The sequence below is a fragment of the Lipomyces chichibuensis genome (genome assembly GCF_038497645.1).
Source record: "Lipomyces chichibuensis strain CBS 12929 unplaced genomic scaffold V1513scaffold_31, whole genome shotgun sequence".
Taxonomy (NCBI): Eukaryota; Fungi; Ascomycota; class Lipomycetes; order Lipomycetales; family Lipomycetaceae; genus Lipomyces; species Lipomyces chichibuensis.
This window is the reverse complement of record NW_027117483.1, coordinates 95,794-113,056: the sequence shown is the minus strand read 5'-3', so window position 1 is coordinate 113,056 and position 17,263 is coordinate 95,794. Positions and strand designations below refer to the sequence as shown.

The 17,263-nt window shown below is 46.8% G+C and overlaps 8 protein-coding genes across 8 annotated transcripts; 3 read left to right on the top strand and 5 right to left on the bottom strand.

The window, feature by feature from the left end:
• Window positions 1-1,733: 1,733 nt before the first annotated feature.
• V1513DRAFT_449646 (3-beta hydroxysteroid dehydrogenase/isomerase family-domain-containing protein) lies at window positions 1,734-3,042 on the bottom strand. The gene is made up of 2 exons (XM_066898713.1): window positions 2,450-3,042; window positions 1,734-2,387 (listed from the first exon to the last, which is right to left on the bottom strand). The coding sequence occupies exons 1-2, from the start codon at window positions 3,013-3,015 to the stop codon at window positions 1,859-1,861; spliced, it is 1,095 nt and encodes a 364-aa protein (XP_066752078.1). The 5' UTR covers window positions 3,016-3,042; the 3' UTR covers window positions 1,734-1,858.
• Window positions 3,043-3,389: 347 nt separating this feature from the next.
• On the bottom strand, window positions 3,390-5,202 carry V1513DRAFT_449644 (uncharacterized protein). The gene is made up of 2 exons (XM_066898712.1): window positions 4,681-5,202; window positions 3,390-4,632 (listed from the first exon to the last, which is right to left on the bottom strand). Exons 1-2 carry the CDS (start codon window positions 4,927-4,929, stop codon window positions 3,523-3,525), a joined length of 1,359 nt encoding a protein of 452 aa, XP_066752077.1. The 5' UTR covers window positions 4,930-5,202; the 3' UTR covers window positions 3,390-3,522.
• A 110-nt stretch (window positions 5,203-5,312) lies between these two features.
• On the bottom strand, window positions 5,313-6,721 carry V1513DRAFT_449638 (exocyst complex component Sec10-like protein). The gene is made up of 4 exons (XM_066898711.1): window positions 6,532-6,721; window positions 6,132-6,470; window positions 5,991-6,068; window positions 5,313-5,935 (listed from the first exon to the last, which is right to left on the bottom strand). The coding sequence occupies exons 2-4, from the start codon at window positions 6,422-6,424 to the stop codon at window positions 5,659-5,661; spliced, it is 648 nt and encodes a 215-aa protein (XP_066752076.1). The 5' UTR covers window positions 6,425-6,470; window positions 6,532-6,721; the 3' UTR covers window positions 5,313-5,658.
• On the top strand, window positions 6,615-8,117 carry V1513DRAFT_418293 (JAB1/Mov34/MPN/PAD-1 ubiquitin protease-domain-containing protein). Its single transcript, XM_066895888.1, has 3 exons — window positions 6,615-6,869; window positions 6,929-7,292; window positions 7,351-8,117. Exons 1-3 carry the CDS (start codon window positions 6,724-6,726, stop codon window positions 7,867-7,869), a joined length of 1,029 nt encoding a protein of 342 aa, XP_066752075.1. The 5' UTR covers window positions 6,615-6,723; the 3' UTR covers window positions 7,870-8,117.
• On the bottom strand, window positions 7,952-10,030 carry V1513DRAFT_403401 (tRNA synthetases class I, catalytic domain-containing protein). The gene is made up of 6 exons (XM_066895556.1): window positions 9,711-10,030; window positions 9,587-9,659; window positions 9,453-9,538; window positions 8,739-9,395; window positions 8,328-8,688; window positions 7,952-8,244 (listed from the first exon to the last, which is right to left on the bottom strand). The coding sequence occupies exons 1-6, from the start codon at window positions 10,014-10,016 to the stop codon at window positions 8,000-8,002; spliced, it is 1,728 nt and encodes a 575-aa protein (XP_066752074.1). The 5' UTR covers window positions 10,017-10,030; the 3' UTR covers window positions 7,952-7,999.
• A 104-nt stretch (window positions 10,031-10,134) lies between these two features.
• Window positions 10,135-11,935, top strand: V1513DRAFT_449631 (uncharacterized protein). Its single transcript, XM_066898710.1, has 5 exons — window positions 10,135-10,195; window positions 10,256-10,441; window positions 10,506-10,779; window positions 10,830-11,109; window positions 11,167-11,935. Coding segments are annotated over exons 1-5 (1,260 nt in total). The 5' UTR covers window positions 10,135-10,194; the 3' UTR covers window positions 11,686-11,935.
• Window positions 11,936-12,856: 921 nt separating this feature from the next.
• V1513DRAFT_465847 (uncharacterized protein) lies at window positions 12,857-14,950 on the top strand. Its single transcript, XM_066900052.1, has 2 exons — window positions 12,857-13,629; window positions 13,681-14,950. Exons 1-2 carry the CDS (start codon window positions 13,113-13,115, stop codon window positions 14,649-14,651), a joined length of 1,488 nt encoding a protein of 495 aa, XP_066752072.1. The 5' UTR covers window positions 12,857-13,112; the 3' UTR covers window positions 14,652-14,950.
• Window positions 14,951-15,066: 116 nt separating this feature from the next.
• On the bottom strand, window positions 15,067-16,359 carry V1513DRAFT_382888 (uncharacterized protein; the record flags this gene model as incomplete). The annotated part of the gene is made up of 2 exons (XM_066895122.1): window positions 15,067-16,110; window positions 16,171-16,359. The coding sequence occupies 2 exons, from the start codon at window positions 16,357-16,359 to the stop codon at window positions 15,067-15,069; spliced, it is 1,233 nt and encodes a 410-aa protein (XP_066752071.1).
• Window positions 16,360-17,263: the final 904 nt, after the last annotated feature.

Genomic DNA, 17,263 nt, shown 5'->3' with positions numbered 1-17,263 from the left:
GTGATGTAATAAGGGCAGCCTATTGAAACGGCAGTACTTTTTTCCCCCGCGATCATATATTAAACACTGTTTTTAAGTGCGGTGCGGAGGCGCCGTACGCTAGTAAACATAGCAAGCGGTACGGAGAAGCTATTGTACCAACAGTGTGAGCAACGGAAGTGAACAAATCACGGGATTTCAACTAATCAAAAAAAGACTAGCAAGGAAGTTACGTCTTACTAGTTAGCATTTTCCGACGACGGGGGTAAACAAGTCAATCTATGACGTCGCTAAGGTACGGAGCCACTTCAACAGAGGCCAAAATGGCGTAGCCTCCCCGCAAACAACAACTGAAGCTAGCATGTAAAAGCTAGTAATCCCATTCACTCTGCCTGTATTGTCGTCGCATTACTGTGAGTCTGTGACAACAAGTATAATGTCGATTTGGCTGCGGTGTTTGGCCCACATCATTGACGTAATAACGGTTTGTCAGTAACTGACGATTACTGTTGCCATTTGCAGTGTGCGACGTGGAAAAACGCCCGAAAGCCCGACACTATGTCAGGCACTAAATTTAAAATCGTCTCCGCCGACAATGGAAACAATACAGCTTTCTGGACTATTCTGGCCTGATTATATTCCGCTCGTAATATATTCCAAGTGACTATTAGTGCCAGATACTATAATGCGTTGATTGGCATTAACAGGACTCGATCAATTAGGTAATGGCGACAGCCCTAAGACAGAATCACAGCCCAAACTGGCTAGGGTATATGAAGCTAATCTGGATTTCTCCACTGTAGATGAGCGGGGTTAACAAAGATGAATGAAAAAAGTAGCAGAGTTACGGTCACTAAAAAAGCTTTGTCTTCATCGCCCCGTCTTGTGCAGGTACAGATGGTAACGTTACTGGTCTGCCTTCTTGATGCATGCTCGCCTTAACTGCAATTGTGTGGACGAGTCGCATCGGCCGGGAGGCACTACTCTACGGAAATCAAACTCTGTCTCCGTTGACTTTCTGGGGGTGGTTCGGAGTAAGCACGAGGCTCCCGGTTCGGAAATGGATTGCAGAGAAATAATGCCTGGCGAGTACTCTCGGTCAGCAATGTAATCGTGGAGCCCGCCACGCGCAGTCGTAAATTTCTTCTTTTCTGATCATCTTATGTCCGCTTGGTAAAACTGAGGTGATTCCGTTCATCCGCTGACCCGGCCTCCCATATTTCTTTCTGCGATGCAATCAATTACCTGCTCTAAGTTGGCATTGACTGTATCGGTTAGCTTTCGTTCTCTCAGGAGACATAACCGTCACACCATAAAATGCATGGAGCAAGTCGGGCCACTCGCACAATTGCGGCTGCGCTATGTATTGCTAGTCCGGCAGGTCCCTCGTCCTCGCGGGAACAACTTTTTTCCGATCCGCCAGGCGTTATCGCTGCTGTTTAAAAGTAGCAAACGATTCGCGACTACGTGCGGAGCCCTTTGAATCAACTAAACGAATGGTTGCTTCTGGCTTAAAGGGCTTTTAGCTTAAATTCGTCCTAGACTACTGTACGTAGCAACATAACTCTTTTCGACCTTTAATTCGATTTAAGAAGCTCCTCTCCAAATTGCTCTTGCTCGGTGTAGTGGACATTAATTACGAATTCAATGTCGCCGAATCAGTGCTAACACGGATGCTGCCAACGAAACTTGGTCGTCTTCACCTATAAATACAATGGTGCAGGTACTTAGAGATGAGTAGTGATTAGATATCATCCTTTTTATAAGTAATGCAACTTTATCATTAGATACTTCACTATACTTATTATATAGATCGAACTTCACTCTATCAAACAAATCAATATCTACCCTGTACATACTATCATCCCATGTATCGTCTCTAATTCTCCTTCTTGGACGCTTCATTCTTGGCCGCTTCCTCCTCATCGAGCCATTGTAAAGTCTTGATAACACCCTCCTCCAATCCAACAATGGGAGTATATCCCAACCTCTTTACCGCTTTGCTAATATTGAAATACCGATTCGCGCATGTAAACGCGACTCTAAACCTAGTAAACAATGCCTCCTTCCCTCTCAATTTTGAAAACAATTCACTCAAATAAGCAAGCGTCATGCCAACACCCCGAGGCATGCTAATTATGAATTTCGGCACGAACCCTTTATGCGCCCAGATTGTGCGCGGCATTGTGAAGAAATACACTGGCGAGTCGTTCGTGATGAAGAATGCTTCGCCAGCCACGTCCGACACCTCGCTGTCGAGCAGTTTCTTGGCCGCGAGGACATGCGCGTGGGCCACGTTGCCGATGTAGGTAAAATCGAAGAGGTTCATATTATCGCCTAGTTGGAAAAGCGTGCCGTTTGTTTTCAGTACCGCGAGCATGCCGGGCACGAGTTGTCTGTCGCCAGGTCTACAGCGCATTAGCCATTTCCATTTCATGCTAATTTCCAACAAAATTAAAAAGACAATTACCCAAATAGACCACTCGGTCGCAACGCGCACGTCTTCAGTCCAGCTCCCTTCCCATTCGCAGAAAGCACAATCTGCTCGCCCAACACCTTCGTCTCATTATACGCATCCATAGCCACCTCCGGAAACTCAAACGTTTCGTCCGCATTCTTCAAGTCAGACCCATCGTAAATCACGCTTGCGGAACTCGTGTACACGACCGCCTTTATCGTGCTCCAGAATTCCTGCTCGAGCGCGACATCGACGATCGTCTGCGTGCCGTCGACATTGACTTTGAAGTATATGTCTTTACCCATGCCGTGCACAGGCGAGGCGGAGTGGATTATCACGTCTGGTTTTGTCACGCGGAAGATCGCGCGAAGCGAGTCTGGGTCGGTTATGTCGCCCTTGTGGAACGAAATGTCATCGGGATTGAACGAGTAGAAGTTTGGCGACAGCGCGGGCGGTGGACGAATGTCGAGGACATGAATTTTCGGACGGGCAGCAAGTTTGTAGAAATGGTCCACAAGATGGCAGCCCAGGAAGCCTGAGCCGCCGATAATCAGCACAGACGAGATTGGTGCTGGCATTTCGTAATTGAGTGCTGTGGAGATGATGGAGATGCGATTTGCGAATCTTGGGTCCAAAAAGTTGTTACGCATCAACTGGCGCGTCGAAAAGTGCGGTCCGAGCCACGCGTATTCGGATTCCACTTACCCATAATTCTGGCGAAAGATGCCCCACAGTTGTCTAAAATCAAAACAACAGCTTTCGTACTGTTTAATGCCTCAATTATGATTTGTATCTTGCTTGGCTTACGAATTTGACGTTATAACGGCTGGCTCTACTATTAACACGAAATACGAATACGAAACCGAGATAGACACAAGACCCTTACCTACCGACCAAAATCACACTGACAAAAGTGGCGTCCGATAACCAGCTCTAAAAGTGGACGGGTAAGTTACTGCAAACAAATATATAAAATGTATTAAATTACGCGAAAAGTACAATAAACTACTCAAAACATGCCACATGCCACATGCCAATCTCCTAAACCAAACATCAAGATCGAAACAAAAGACTTTTAGGTCTATTTACAGTTCTTCTTTGGCCAGATACATATGTTCCAAATGATCACTCTTTCGCTGCCGTTCCCTCGCCTGTGCAGGCGTCTCTGCTCGCTCGCCTTCAGTTGCCGGCGTATCTGGAACCTCGATTGTTTCCAACCCGTTCGTATTGCACACAAGCACACCCGCCTGGTGAGGGCTTACGCCGAATCTCCGCCCGTTCTCGACGACCATCGACTTAAGCCCGGAAAATTTGTCACCCGTACTATCCCAAAACAAAGTCTGGAACTTCCGATCCGTTTCTCGTAGACCGAGCGTGACACTGTCCGACACGACCAAGGGCTTACCGTCCGGTCCAGTCTGGTTGACTAATAATGCGGCCCATGACGGCGATTTTCGACCAAACCAGGCCTTGACTTCTCCTGAATACGAATTAATTCCGGCGACAACAATACTGTCGAGCTCTGTCGAGTACGTGATGTGCGTGGGGAGATATGGTGTGCGATAGAACTTCTCGCCCGGATAGAAATGCATTTTGCCAAGACTCTTGTTCGCCGCAATCTCCTCCTCCGTAAGGTCATCCGGCGGGATGTACAACTTGTAAGCGTAGATGCCGTATTGCACCGACGCAACATAGAGCGTGTCGTCCACGTACTCCATGCCGATGGGAGTCGTGGACGCACCAACCGCTTTGCCAGTTACATTCGTTGCATTCGTGAAGTCGAGGTATCCGATCGTGCCGAAGGGGATTGCAGAAATAATTTCAAGAGGGCCTAGAACACTGCGATACGGGTATCCAAGCGTGTTTGTCAAAAACACTTGCGTGGGCGAGATTGGCGCCAATGCAGCAGGGTCCAGTACGGCGTCTTTATGTCGCAGGGAAATAACCTTCTCGACGGTGCCGGTCGCCGGCGTGAAATCGAATACTTCGACAGACGCATTTTTGGCGGCGTTGGCGACGAAGATGCGCACAACGTCGGTCGCCGGTTGGTCGTTCTCGTTGGGGAGATACAGCCCCCGGACGCCCTGCGGTCGCAATTCGCCAAAATCGGGCCCGAAGTCAATTGGAGCTGGCGCGGTGTCCTTGACGTAGTTCCAGATGTACACGTTGCCCGATGGTGTATCGGGACGGTATCCCTGTAGGAAATTAGATCAACTCGATTATCTTCAGATAATTTTGCTCACTGTAAGGAAATTGCTCTGTTTCTTGTATGGATCACAGCTGACGATAGCATAGTCACCATAGACCTTGATATCTTCGCACCCGCCAAATATCTCAGGATACTTGATTCCACAGATATGATCATAATACGTGACCTCAGGAAACTGTTCAGGCTCGTAGGTTATCCAGAGCGGTGGGCGCTTCGTGTACTCGCCCCACAGTCCCTTGAGAATGAACCATGCCATGGGAATCATTGCCGGACCGAACATCATCGTGACGGGCTAATCGGTGAAATAATGAGTTGAAATTGCAGTTGATTAGGTCGGTTCAGGAGCCCTCTATCTTCTACTAAAGTACCAACCTTTTCGAATTCGAGAATCGGACGGATAAACCGTCAAAAACAAATGAGTGTCAATGAAGGAATACCGACAGACAACAGCGCCAACTCGGACTCGAATGGTGGCTATCTTTTAATTGGAGTTGCGCCGAGGCGCCTCCCCACTTTTCAGGGTCGTTAGGGCCTGCTCGCCCCACTAACAATTCAGCGCAAAAACTTAGTTTTAAATGTCGCCAAATCACTTATGATAACAGTCATGCTGTATATGCATAATTACAGGTCGTCAAAGTATGCAATGCGTCAGCATCCACATAACTTGTGAGATATTTAATTATTTATTAAGAAAGTATTTACAAGACAGTTACTATTTGTTGTAAAACCTGCTGCCGCCCAGCTCCATCATCTTTCCGGCATGTCTCGATTCACCATGTAAAACTACAGGTAAAACGATTTTTCCTGGTGACCGTTCTAATATTTTCCAACGATCAACGGCTATGTAGAACAAGCTGTACTTCGGCAGTGTGCCAATTCCAGGCCGTCATTAAGTAGTCACATATAGCGCCGGTTGTATGGCCATCCACTATATGGGTAACAGCCAACCTCACAACTGCATTCCAGTGTGTTCCACCAATATGCCATAGAGGAGCAACATCTTGCAGCCTTATTACCACCGTGTAATTTTCTCCCATCGCTTCCTCACGGTCTGTTGCTGAACTCCGCTGTCCTCTAATATCTTCACCCTCTCTTCAATATGCGCAACATAGTCCATCAAGGTCTGACTCATATCTCTCCGAACCGTAGTCGAGTCAGCCGCGAGCTCCATTAAAAGCTTATTCGCAGTATTGGAAATAAGCTGAACAATGTCGTTTGTAACTCGGATGGTGTGGTCAAGGTACTCGGCTGTGTTCTCCGATTGTTTATCTTGGAGACGATCCGTTGCACTACACATAGTTAGTGTGGTTCGTGTCGTCGTAAGATAGATATGTCGGTGCGTACTGATCTAATGCTACCTCCACGTACTGTTTTCCCAGTGCATCAATCATGACAAGCAACAACTCTTTGGCGTACTGCGGGCTAAAACCGAGTCGTTATTAATAGGAACCGACACAAAAATCTCGACACTCATAACAGACATACATCTCGATCTGGGAGCTCAGCTGTGAGACCCGTCCAACCGATTCCGATAACCACCGGACGAACATCTTTGCACATTCTATATTCAGGTCCTGATCTCCATCATGCGCAGAGTCATAGCTCCCATACATGCTAGGAGCGGTACTTACACCGCTAGCATAAGCCGACGACGAGGAATATGAAGTGTTTAGATATGAAGATGACGCGCTATTGTTGTATTGGTCTGCGCCGGATAACTTTTTGGCGGCGGTCGGAGTCCCGCGAGAATAGTCTGCGGTCGCGTACGGCGATGCCATTGATGCGCAATATACTTGGCAGAGGCGATAGTCCTATCAGCGGCGTCTATATAGCTGATTTTAGTAAAAGAAATAAATTTTGTAGATCGATCTACCAAAGTGCTGACCCAAAGAGTATTCGTCAAGCGCTTTAGGGGCCGAAGTGCAAAACGATAAGGGTTCCGAGTTCTGAGACCTATATGTCGTCATAGACCGGACCTTATCGTTAACCCGATATTCAGCAACATTGCACCATTTTCAAGTTAATTCATTATCATCTGCTTTCTATTATTGGATACTTAGCAACCGGAGACACAGAAATGGACGTGCAGATGCGAGATGCAGCGCAAAAGAACTTCGAGATCGAGAATAACATAGAGACTTTTGATGCCGCTCGTGATGCGATATACCAATACGACGAACTTGAAAACAAGAAAATATTAAACGAAAAACCATGGAAAGAGGAGTACGTCTACGAAATTGATATTGCCATAAAGGGCCTGCTAATTGATTGCCATTGAACAGTCCAAATTACTTCAAACACGCACGTATATCAGCCATCGCGCTCCTGAAAATGACAATTCACGCCAGGTCAGGCGGATCAATCGAGGTCATGGGCATGATGACCGGGAAGATAGTAGGCGATGCGATCGTTGTCATGGATGCCTTCCCTTTACCAGTTGAAGGCACCGAAACGCGTGTTAATCCTCAGGCTGAGGCATACGAATATATGGTTGACTATCTCAGCACCTTACAGAAGGTCGGGCGGAAAGAGAATATAGTTGGGTGGTATCACTCGCATCCGGGATATGGATGCTGGCTGTCGGGTATCGATGTCGGTACACAGAGTCAGAACCAGCAATACCAAGACCCGTTCCTCGCCGTTGTCGTGAGTGCAATTCGTTAGCGATGATCCCGCCAACCGTCCCGAATTGACATATTCATAGATTGATCCAAACCGCACTATATCTGCTGGAAAAGTCGAAATCGGTGCGTTCAGAACATATCCCGAAAACTATAAAGCGCCTGGTAGCCAAGAATCGGAATACCAAACCATCCCGCTCGCAAAGATGGAAGACTTCGGTGCTCATGCAAGTCAATACTACGCTCTCGAAGTAAGTCACTTCAAGTCATCACTGGACGCGAAGCTGTTAGAGTTGCTGTGGAACAAATACTGGATATCTACATTATCACAGTCTGCCTTGTTGACAAATCGGGAATATGCGTCGCAGCAGATGCTGGATTTGAGTAACAAGATAGCAAAAGCGGAATCTTCTATCGGCGCAAGCATTTCGGCGTTGTTAGGCGCGCGGTCACTAACCGGCAGACGCGAAGAGCCAAGGGAGAGCGAATTAGACAAGATTGTTAGGGATACTACGAAGATTGCGTCGGAGGAAATTCATGGGCTGTTGTCACAGGCGGTGAAAGATAGAGTATTCAACAACCTTAAAACACCGGTAAACTAGATGACAATAGGATTGTGTACATATTTGTCAGAATGGTCAGGTTATCGGTTGCTACAGTTCATGTCAGCGTTATGATCATTAATTCCAGACGCCATTCTATATATTCTATATACATAAGTTATATTACTATTTACAATTTTAGTATGCTGAGAGCGGCAGCAACTCGTCGCGTGACGTTCTCTTTATCCAATAGGATCATGAGCTGCGACAATGGAGCCCCGGGAATGGAGCCCGAAAATGCAAACCGAAGAGTCTGGAAGACAGTCGATGACTTGTATCCCCTTTCTTTGGCGAGACTCTTGATAAAGCTGTCGATTTCGGTAGGAGTCCACAGTTCCTTACGCGAATTCCACCACTGTAAGAATTCTTCGAGGACTATGAACCATTAGTATAGATCCTGTGACGAAAGATCCTGTGACGAAAGATCCTGTGACGAAATAATGAGAGACTTAACCTACTGGAAACTGCAGCTTTGCTTTCATTCGTCACAGAGAGCTGTTCAATGTAATTCATAGCGTCCGCAGAGCCCCAGTTCGGAGAATCATAAAATAGGTAAGAGGCTTCATCAGGGAGATCTTTCACATTGTGTATCTTCCCTTTGAACAGGGACACTACCTGCTTTATATAATCCAGTTCAAATTTCAATCTGTTTGCGACGACATTGGAGAATTTCTCAATAAATAACGGCTGGACTTCCCTCGCAATTGCGTCGAGTCCATCAGGTGTCTCGATGAGGGCTTTAAGATAGTGTGCATTAAAAAACTCGAGTTTCGATTCCGAAACTTTGGCGTTACCTTTGGTTAGACCATTGAGATTGAACTAGAGGTTGTTAATCTGAGCAACTTCGGAACAATCAAGCAATGATTTACCTTCTGAATCAGTTGGTCCATAGAAAGTATCTCGCCGTCTGTACTCTGTCTCTTTCGTTTCGGCTTGTCGGCACCGGCTGTAGGTGACCATCCAAACAATGCCACGAAGTTGACCAAGGCCTCAGGTAATACACCGTTCAGTGCATACTCTTTAATGCCAATATCACCGGTCCTTTTGCTCAATTTCTTGTCTTCTAGTGACGTTAATAGTGGAATGTGTACAAATTGCGGCGGTGTCCATCCGAATGCGTCGTATATGGCTAGATGTTTTGGTGTGGATGGCAGCCACTCCTCGCCTCGAATTACATGAGTGATTTCCATAAGGTGATCATCGACGACATTGGCGAGGTGATATGTCGGATATCCGTCTGTCTTGAACAGCACTGGATCGTCGTATCGAGTGTCCGCGTAGTTGATCTGGACTTGCAGGTCCAGCTCACCGTGGAGCAGGTCTGTGACTTTCGGATACTTCTCTGTTGATTTGAGGCGAATTGTGTACAATTTGCCAGAAAATTCTTTATGTTCAGATTCGGATTGGTCGAGATGGTAGCAATGTCTGTCATAGGTGGCCATAGATGGCGGAGTCAATTTTTTTGCTGAAGCACGGAGCTGGTCTAATCGTTCTCGTGAACAGAAACATCTGTACGCGTGGCCACTCTGTACCATGATTAGCATGCACTAATTTACCATATTTTTTCCACAAAAGCTAATCACCTGAATCAATTGATTGGCGTATTTTCTGTATATGTCCAATCTCTCCGACTGACGGTAGGGTCCATGTGGTCCACCATTTGTTGGCCCTTATTAACATTAGATTGTTCCGCCTTAGACCTTCTCGAATAGCATACCCTCATCCCAGGATATCCCAGCCCACTTTAAGGATTCGTATATATTTTCCTCGGCACCTTCCTTTTTCCGTGTCTGCATGTACGTTAGCGGATCATCGTAAGAACAGTATGAAATGCAACTAACCTGATCTGTATCCTCCACCCGCAGAACAAATTCGCCTTTCGTTGCTCTAGCAAGTAAAAAATTATACAGCGCAGTCCGCAACGATCCTAAATGCAAAAATCCCGTAGGCGAAGGCGCAAATCGCGTCCGCGCCGGGCTCGAAGGATGCACGTTCTCCTTAGCTGGTAGCTTCAATCCATTCCCACTTTTTTTCGGCACAAGGAAGTCATTCTCTGACAGTAGTTCTAAAAATGTTGAGGAGCTTTTACTGGATGTCGCATAGAATCGTCGTATACAGACTGTCCCAATTCGCGGTGGACGCGTCATGCTTTGTTGTGTTGGTGCCAAGATATAACAATTTTCTCGGACTTGGATTTTCGTTCGAGCGATGACCTGCGGCGCGCGGCGTTCGACATTGCGAATCTCCCAACAATAATTTTTCGAAGAAAATCACAACTAATCTCAAAGCTCCCTACCACCAAGCATTTAGACCAGATCGCTGCCCAGTACGTCTGATTCCGCTAACCGCGTTTGATACTTTTCTGGAATAATGCTAACGAAAGTAGTGGCGGAGGAGACTGATCTCTACGAAGTTTTGGGTGTGAAGAGGACGGCCACTTCGGTTGAAATCAAAAAGGCGTATCATAAGGCTGCCCTATCGTCACATCCAGATAAAGCCAAACCTGAGGAACGAGAGGAAGCTGAAGTGCGTTTTAAGGTCATAAGTCAGGCTTATGAAATTTTGTCAGATGGTTTGTCATGGTTACTTCAAATGGCGAGTTGATCGAAATAGCTAATCGGGTTGTGCTTATATAGAGGACAAGCGACGGGATTATGATCAATATGGGATGGACGCGTTCGCCCCTAATGGACGACGTGCTGGTGGGCCGGATATGAGTGAGGAGGAATTTTTCCAGGAGTTTTTCGGTATGGGCGGAATGGGCGGCAAGCACGGCGGTGCTTCGCGTCGCAATGCACGACGAACGGAAGATGCGTTGCAGGATTTGGATGTTACTCTCAAGGCGCTATATAAAGGCAAGACAGAGAAGATGTCGATCAAGCGGAATATTATATGCACCGTTTGCAAAGGGTATGTTTTCGGGATCAAGATGAGTTTGTTGCATTGCTGATATAGATCAGGTCCGGCGCAAAGAGTGGCGTCAAACCACGGAAATGCTCTAAATGCAGTGGGGCCGGTGTAGTTGAGGGATTACGACCAATCGGTAACGGTCTAGCGATTCCCGTGTCCACTAAATGCCCTGTGTGCAGCGGCCGAGGAGATATACTGAAGGAGAAGGACAAATGTAAAAAATGCAAAGGCGAACGGATAATCGAGCAGTCCAAGATTTTGGAGATCTATATTCCGCCAGGATCAAAGGACGGTGATAAAATTGTGCTAGAAGGTGAAGCCGATCAGGAGGTAAGTGTTGCTAGTAGCACTCGGTTGCGAATACCAGACTGACATTTTTGTTTATAGCCCGGAAAGCAGACCGGCAATATAATATTCACATTGCACGAAGTTCCAGACACTATTTTCGAGCGGAGAGGATCAGACTTACGTGCCAAGCTGGGGGTTACGCTTGTTGAAGCTTTATGCGGGTTTTCACGAGGCGTACTTGAGCACCTTGATGGCCGCATCATCAAGCTTTCCGTTCCACCTGGCAAAGTTCTGCGTCCGAAAGATATTCTAATAGTCGAGAACGAGGGAATGCCGGTAAAGGGTGGGAACGGATTACATCACCGAGGGGATCTGTATTTCGACGTCGACATCGAGTTCCCGAAGGACAACTGGTTCCTTGAGACGTCTGAGATGCGCAAGATAGCGGATGCTCTCCCATTTGGCCCACAGACGGATATCAAGGGTGAGATGGAGGAGGAAGTCGAGTTTAGGATTGCGAAGAGCGATGCTGAGTTTGGGCACCACGCGAATGATGATCAGAGTGAGGCCTGGGAGAGCGACGCCGAAGAGGACGGTCAGGGGTGCGCTCAGCAGTAATATAGACATCGAGAAAAAAATTCATTAAATTTACTTGTTCATGTCGTTATGTTGAGCCAGGTAAGCCATCCGACTGGTATTTGATTTATCTAGGAACAAGATTGGGATTTCATACTTCTTTGTATATATAGAGAAGGCCAAGGTTGGGATGTCAGACATCGATGTGTATATATAGGGAGAACTTTGAAGAATTGCGGGCTATCGGGCATGTGTAGCATGGACTAGAACGAGACATAAACATTTCTCTCCTCGATTTTATAGTTCAAGTTATAATTCGGAGCAAGCTGCAAACTGATAATCTCTGTCGACGTGGCGGATAGTGACGCGTATCATACAAGAAAGGGTAAATGATCGGCTATTTGCGGCTTCGGACCACTGTGGATCTTTCTCATCATATATCTTGCAGAGGGGAAGAGCAGTCTCAAAGCTTGGCTCTCCAGCGCCTCTCATGTTGGCCAACGTGCTTGACGTAAGAGACCGTAGAAGTTCGTACCTTGCAACTGGCCTCGCTCTTCGGAATCTCGACAAACAGGGTGAAATCCGCTACATAGAGAATATCCTTCTTGAAAGACTCGTCTGCCAAATCATCATTCTTGATAGAGATGCAAAATTTAGGATCTCATATGTAGTGCATTCTAAATGAGTTGATCCCCGTGTTGAAGGCTCGGACTCGTTGCAAAGGAGTATGATTGAAATGAAATTCAAGGCTAGTATAGTAACTGCTGTACAAAGAATAGTGACGAAGAGATAAAGAGAATAAAAGCTGCGTAACTGAAATTGGACCAAACACTGACAAGCCGACAACTTCGGGTTGTTCGTCCGTTACTGCTGCTAGCCTTCCTGTGTGATTGAAGAATCTAATGATGAAAATATGCACAGAATTCTTGAGACAGTAGTCTGAGCAGGCTCTTGAAAAAAGATTAAACTGTACAGAACGATCGAGATAGTAGAGCCACATATTCGTAAGCTCAACCTGAAATAAGTAACAACATAAACAAACCTCTTGCATGTAAGCGTGCTATCGTCTAAGGGCCGACTTCTATGCCATGATGATGTTAATTATTATTAATAATGACACGGTGAACGATAAGAAGGGGAACTAAAGCGGGTGCAATTTACAGGAAATCTTATACAGTTGCTGTTATATTTAAGTCTAACGGAACTACCCAAGACAGGCGTATCAGTTCTTTTGTTCAGCCGGGTAATCTGCTTAGTACTTCCCTTGGAATCGCACGCGAGCATGTGCGCGTCTCTTTTTAGCGGACCACCTCTCAACTGGACCTTCTACCCGGCTAGAACTACCGAGGACTCTGGAAGCGCACATCGTACACGACTACGCGACGGTCGCTACTCGGAATATTCGCCGGTTTGTCGAGCATTACACATATTATTAGTATATCTAGCCTACGACAAGTCGTGAGGCATCCATGAGCTTCGACGAGTCTAGCGCCGCGCAATCGGCGTTGGCCCGCGACTCTCACGGTACCACCTCCACTTCGGACGACAGCAGCGCCAGCAGCATTATCTCGACCAGTACGCGCACGCAGACTGGTGCTTCCGACGCCATGAGCACGACAAGTGGTACAAGTAGTCATAGCGGGATTAGTGCGAGCAAATTGAATCTCTCGGTCCTGTGTCCAACTTGCAGTACGGCTATCGCGCTGGATCTCCCATTTCTGGCACTGGCGGATGGATATGAGACTTCGCGACCAGCTTCAACTCATGCTGGCGATTCCGATGACGGGAGTGGCTGCAGCAGTAGCGAGTACGACTCGCGAGACGGAGAGTCTGATACAGAGATGGAGAACAGCGAAGACTGCGAGGAGCTGAGCCGGATGCGAAGGAGAACGCGGCGAGCACGACACCGACATCACGCCCGCAAGGTACTTGTCAAAGAGCTGGAACAAAAAGTTGAGCAATTAACTAAGCAGGCTGCTACTGCAGGTATGTGTATTACTAAAATTTGGCATGTTCAAATACTAATGTCTCATGGAGTTGGACGAGCGTCGAATTTACAGGGTCAGCTGGACAGAGTTAAGCGGAAGTCAAGTATGTTGCGGTTATCGTCACAAGGACAAGGTTCCCCGTTATCGACACCGGCGCCGCCAAAGGTATCGCAAACTGTATCACTGCCAGTCATTACCACGCCAATGCGGGCAGTGTCAGCCTCGGTTGCAGAGCCAATTCTCTCGAAATCTTGTTCGACTTCGTCATTGAAGCAACTGAAGCAGCAAGAGTTACAACAAACGGAACAGCTATCGCCATCACAATCGCAACCGAGCATATTGAATCTCTTCTCGCTCGCTAGAACGGTGTCATACTTTCCTTTCTCCACAGCAATAATGGCATCGTCTCTCCTCCCGACAGGCTACACCGGCCTCAATTCCGCCGGTGCGACTCCTACTCAGTCGTCATCGTCGCTGCCATCTATTGGTGGGTCGCCAAACATTATATCATCGTCGTCATCCTCTACATTATCAACTTTCTCCTCCCGGACAACGTCAACATCAACTACTTCGCTTACATCCCTCGCAATGTCATCCTCACCATCAACTTCAACGGAGCAAATCATATCACATCTCCAACTCTCCATCCAAAAAGAAAAACAGCTTCGGGAAGTAGCCGAACAGAAATTCAAACAAGTAAGCCAAGAAATCGAAGATCTTTCACAATCGCTGTTTGAACAAGCGAATGAAATGGTAGCAGCCGAACGACGCGAACGTGCCAAAGCCGAGGAAAAAATGCGCGACGTGAAGGCGCGAGAGGGGAAACTGTTGGAGCGGTTGTCGACATTGGAAGACGCTTTTTCGCGGATAGTGAGGTTGCGCAAGGAGCTTGATGACGAGACCACTGCTGATGCTAGCGGTGGGATGAGGTCTTTGGCGCTCGAAGAGAGGAGAAAGAGCGTCGCGTTAAATATTGAAGAAGTTGCGGCGCAAGTTGTAATGGCCAGGACGAAGGAGTAGTTCATTTTTGTTTTTACATCATTTTTTACGAATGGTTATGAATTGGTTGGGAGTTGGCAAGGTTTAGAGGGCTCATTTAGGTCTAGATTTGAAGACGTTTGTTCACTTGCATTTTATTTATTTGCTTGGCTTTGATTTATATACTTGGATTATGTCTAGTTATTCATCTTATGGTGTCATGTATCATGTATAAAATTGTCCTTAGTTACTAGATAGACGGCCGTTAGCCGATTTATTAGTCTAATAGTTAATTAATCGATTATCATTGGAACTGTCATTGAATGAATATGCTACTTCTAGTTTGCCGGTCCAAATATCTATAAATACACACATAGAAACATTTTCTATAATAAATCTACATCAAGGTTAACCGTAATAAATGCAGACGGTATCTATCACTTTCATGCATGAATTATTAAGGGACTGTGATATCTCGCGCGTCCTCAACGCTATCGTCGTCGTCGTCTGGGATGATATGATGCTCCTTCTCTTCGTCCCTATTTATAACAAAGAACGCGCTGCCGACGAGTAACGCGCCGATAAGGTACCACAAGGAGACGTGGACGTGATTAAATATGATATCGCCGATGACCGCCAACGGAATCGTCCCGCTGAGACCCATGGTTACTACCAGTGGGGACGTTAACAAAATTGTGACGATCCATAAGTAATCTGAACCCAGAGTGGCTAAACAATTAAGGAAGAGAATAAGCCACACGTACGGTGTGGGCGGCATCTCAAGACGTTCTGCTCCGGTGATGTGGAGAATGAGCAGCACTGGCCAGAGGATGATAGTGTTCCAAATACCCACAAAGCCAAAGAAGAGTTGCATGTTAATCCGCGATTCGTCGCCAATCCTGACTTTGAGGAGAGAGGTGTAGAGGCCATAGATTGCAGCTGATGCGAGGGACATCAAGTCTCCGACAATGATTGAGCCTGCCGTCAAATTATTGTTCTCGTCATCGTCGGCACTGTCTTGGGTTGAAATGAGGAAAATCCCGGCCAAGCTAGCCATAATTGCAAACAACTTGCGCTGCGAGAATTTTTCCACACCGACCAAAGATCCAATAATCAAAGTAAAAAAACTAGAAGTGCAAGCCAGAATAGTGCCGCTAGCGACGCTGGTATAGCTCAAGCACGCATTAGCGAGCCAATTAGCAGCAAACCATAGCACGCAGAACTGAAGACTCAGCATAGATGTCTCGCGTGTCGTCAAGCTATCGTCCGGTCTTCTCTCCGCTACTCTGCCGACTGCTTCTGTTGACGATAGATTTTCTTCTGTATCGGACGCCAATGATACTGATTCAGGCGAATCATCGCTGTCGTAGGTATTGAAGCCTTTTCGCCTCAGCGTTATGGAGCCGTCCATAAGTGGACGAATAAGGTACAATGAGAAAGATGCTGTGCAGAGGTACGTCACTAGATAAGGCTTTCTGTATATCTCTGTCTCGAATATCGACTGTTACGATTTTAGTCTTAGCAATCCTCCAAAACAGTGGCAGGTAGAATGAAAACTCACATTGACCATGAAACTCGAGATCACCCACAAAAAAACGACGACTAGCAGTAAACACAGTCCTAGTCTCCATTTCCGTCGGTTCTGTGACATTTGCTTGCTATTTTCCGTATCAAGACCGTTTCCCAGTGCCGCTGCCGCCGCCACATTCGCCATCACGTCGGCCGCACCGTTGTCATTATTGTTCGTCATTGCAAATAAAATACTTCTCCGTCGTTTCGAAACCGGTGTTTTCGGAGGCGGAGTATTATCCTGAAAGGAAACGTATTCGGCTCCAGGCTCAGTCGAGCTCGTACTCTCGGTGGAAGCGATGGAGACAGTACGGAGATGACCGCCGACGCTCTCGACGTCCAGTGGTTTAAGTGCAGCGAATGCAGACGGTGGAATTGCGGTCTCACCGGGTCGTAGTCGTGGTTTCGGTGACGGAGACCGTGTATGATGCATTTAAGCTGTCAATTTGGAGTGGAAAAAAGGGCGTGGCCGACCGAGGCTTGCAGATTGGCGTTGTGTATGACTATTAACAACGCTGCGTACCAATTTTCTCGCGGCCGCGGCCTCGAGATCGCCTGTCTGCTCAGGGAGACAACCCACGAGACGAGAAAGTGTTGAAGGACGACTGCTTCGAAGATCTTGATTTCAGATAGCAGTAATCTGTGCACAGTCGTGGATTAATCCAACTAGTGGTACCTATACGAATATACTATGTGAATATAATGGTCACGCGTCTAGAGTATCACTGCGAGTCTCGGTGATACTGTCAACGCATGTCGTCTGTTCGAGCCTTCTTTGGCGATTGTCTCGACGTAGATGACGAAAGCACTTACTGAGAATGGCGTTATCAGCAGGAGGCCCGTGTCCCACCCACCAACCCTTTCCATCTTGTTGTAAAATAAGTCAAGGGGCGGTGGCGAACAAGTAGGAGTTTTAAAATATTTTATAATTCAAATTATGGCATCATTTATACTCATATTCAGCTTAGCGATGTTTATGTATTAACAAGTTCAAGCTGGTTTTCCGACCGACCATAGTTTCGCCATGTTATGGGGCGACCCGGCGGGCACAAACCCAACGTAGAAAAAGGCTTGCCAAAGGCGTA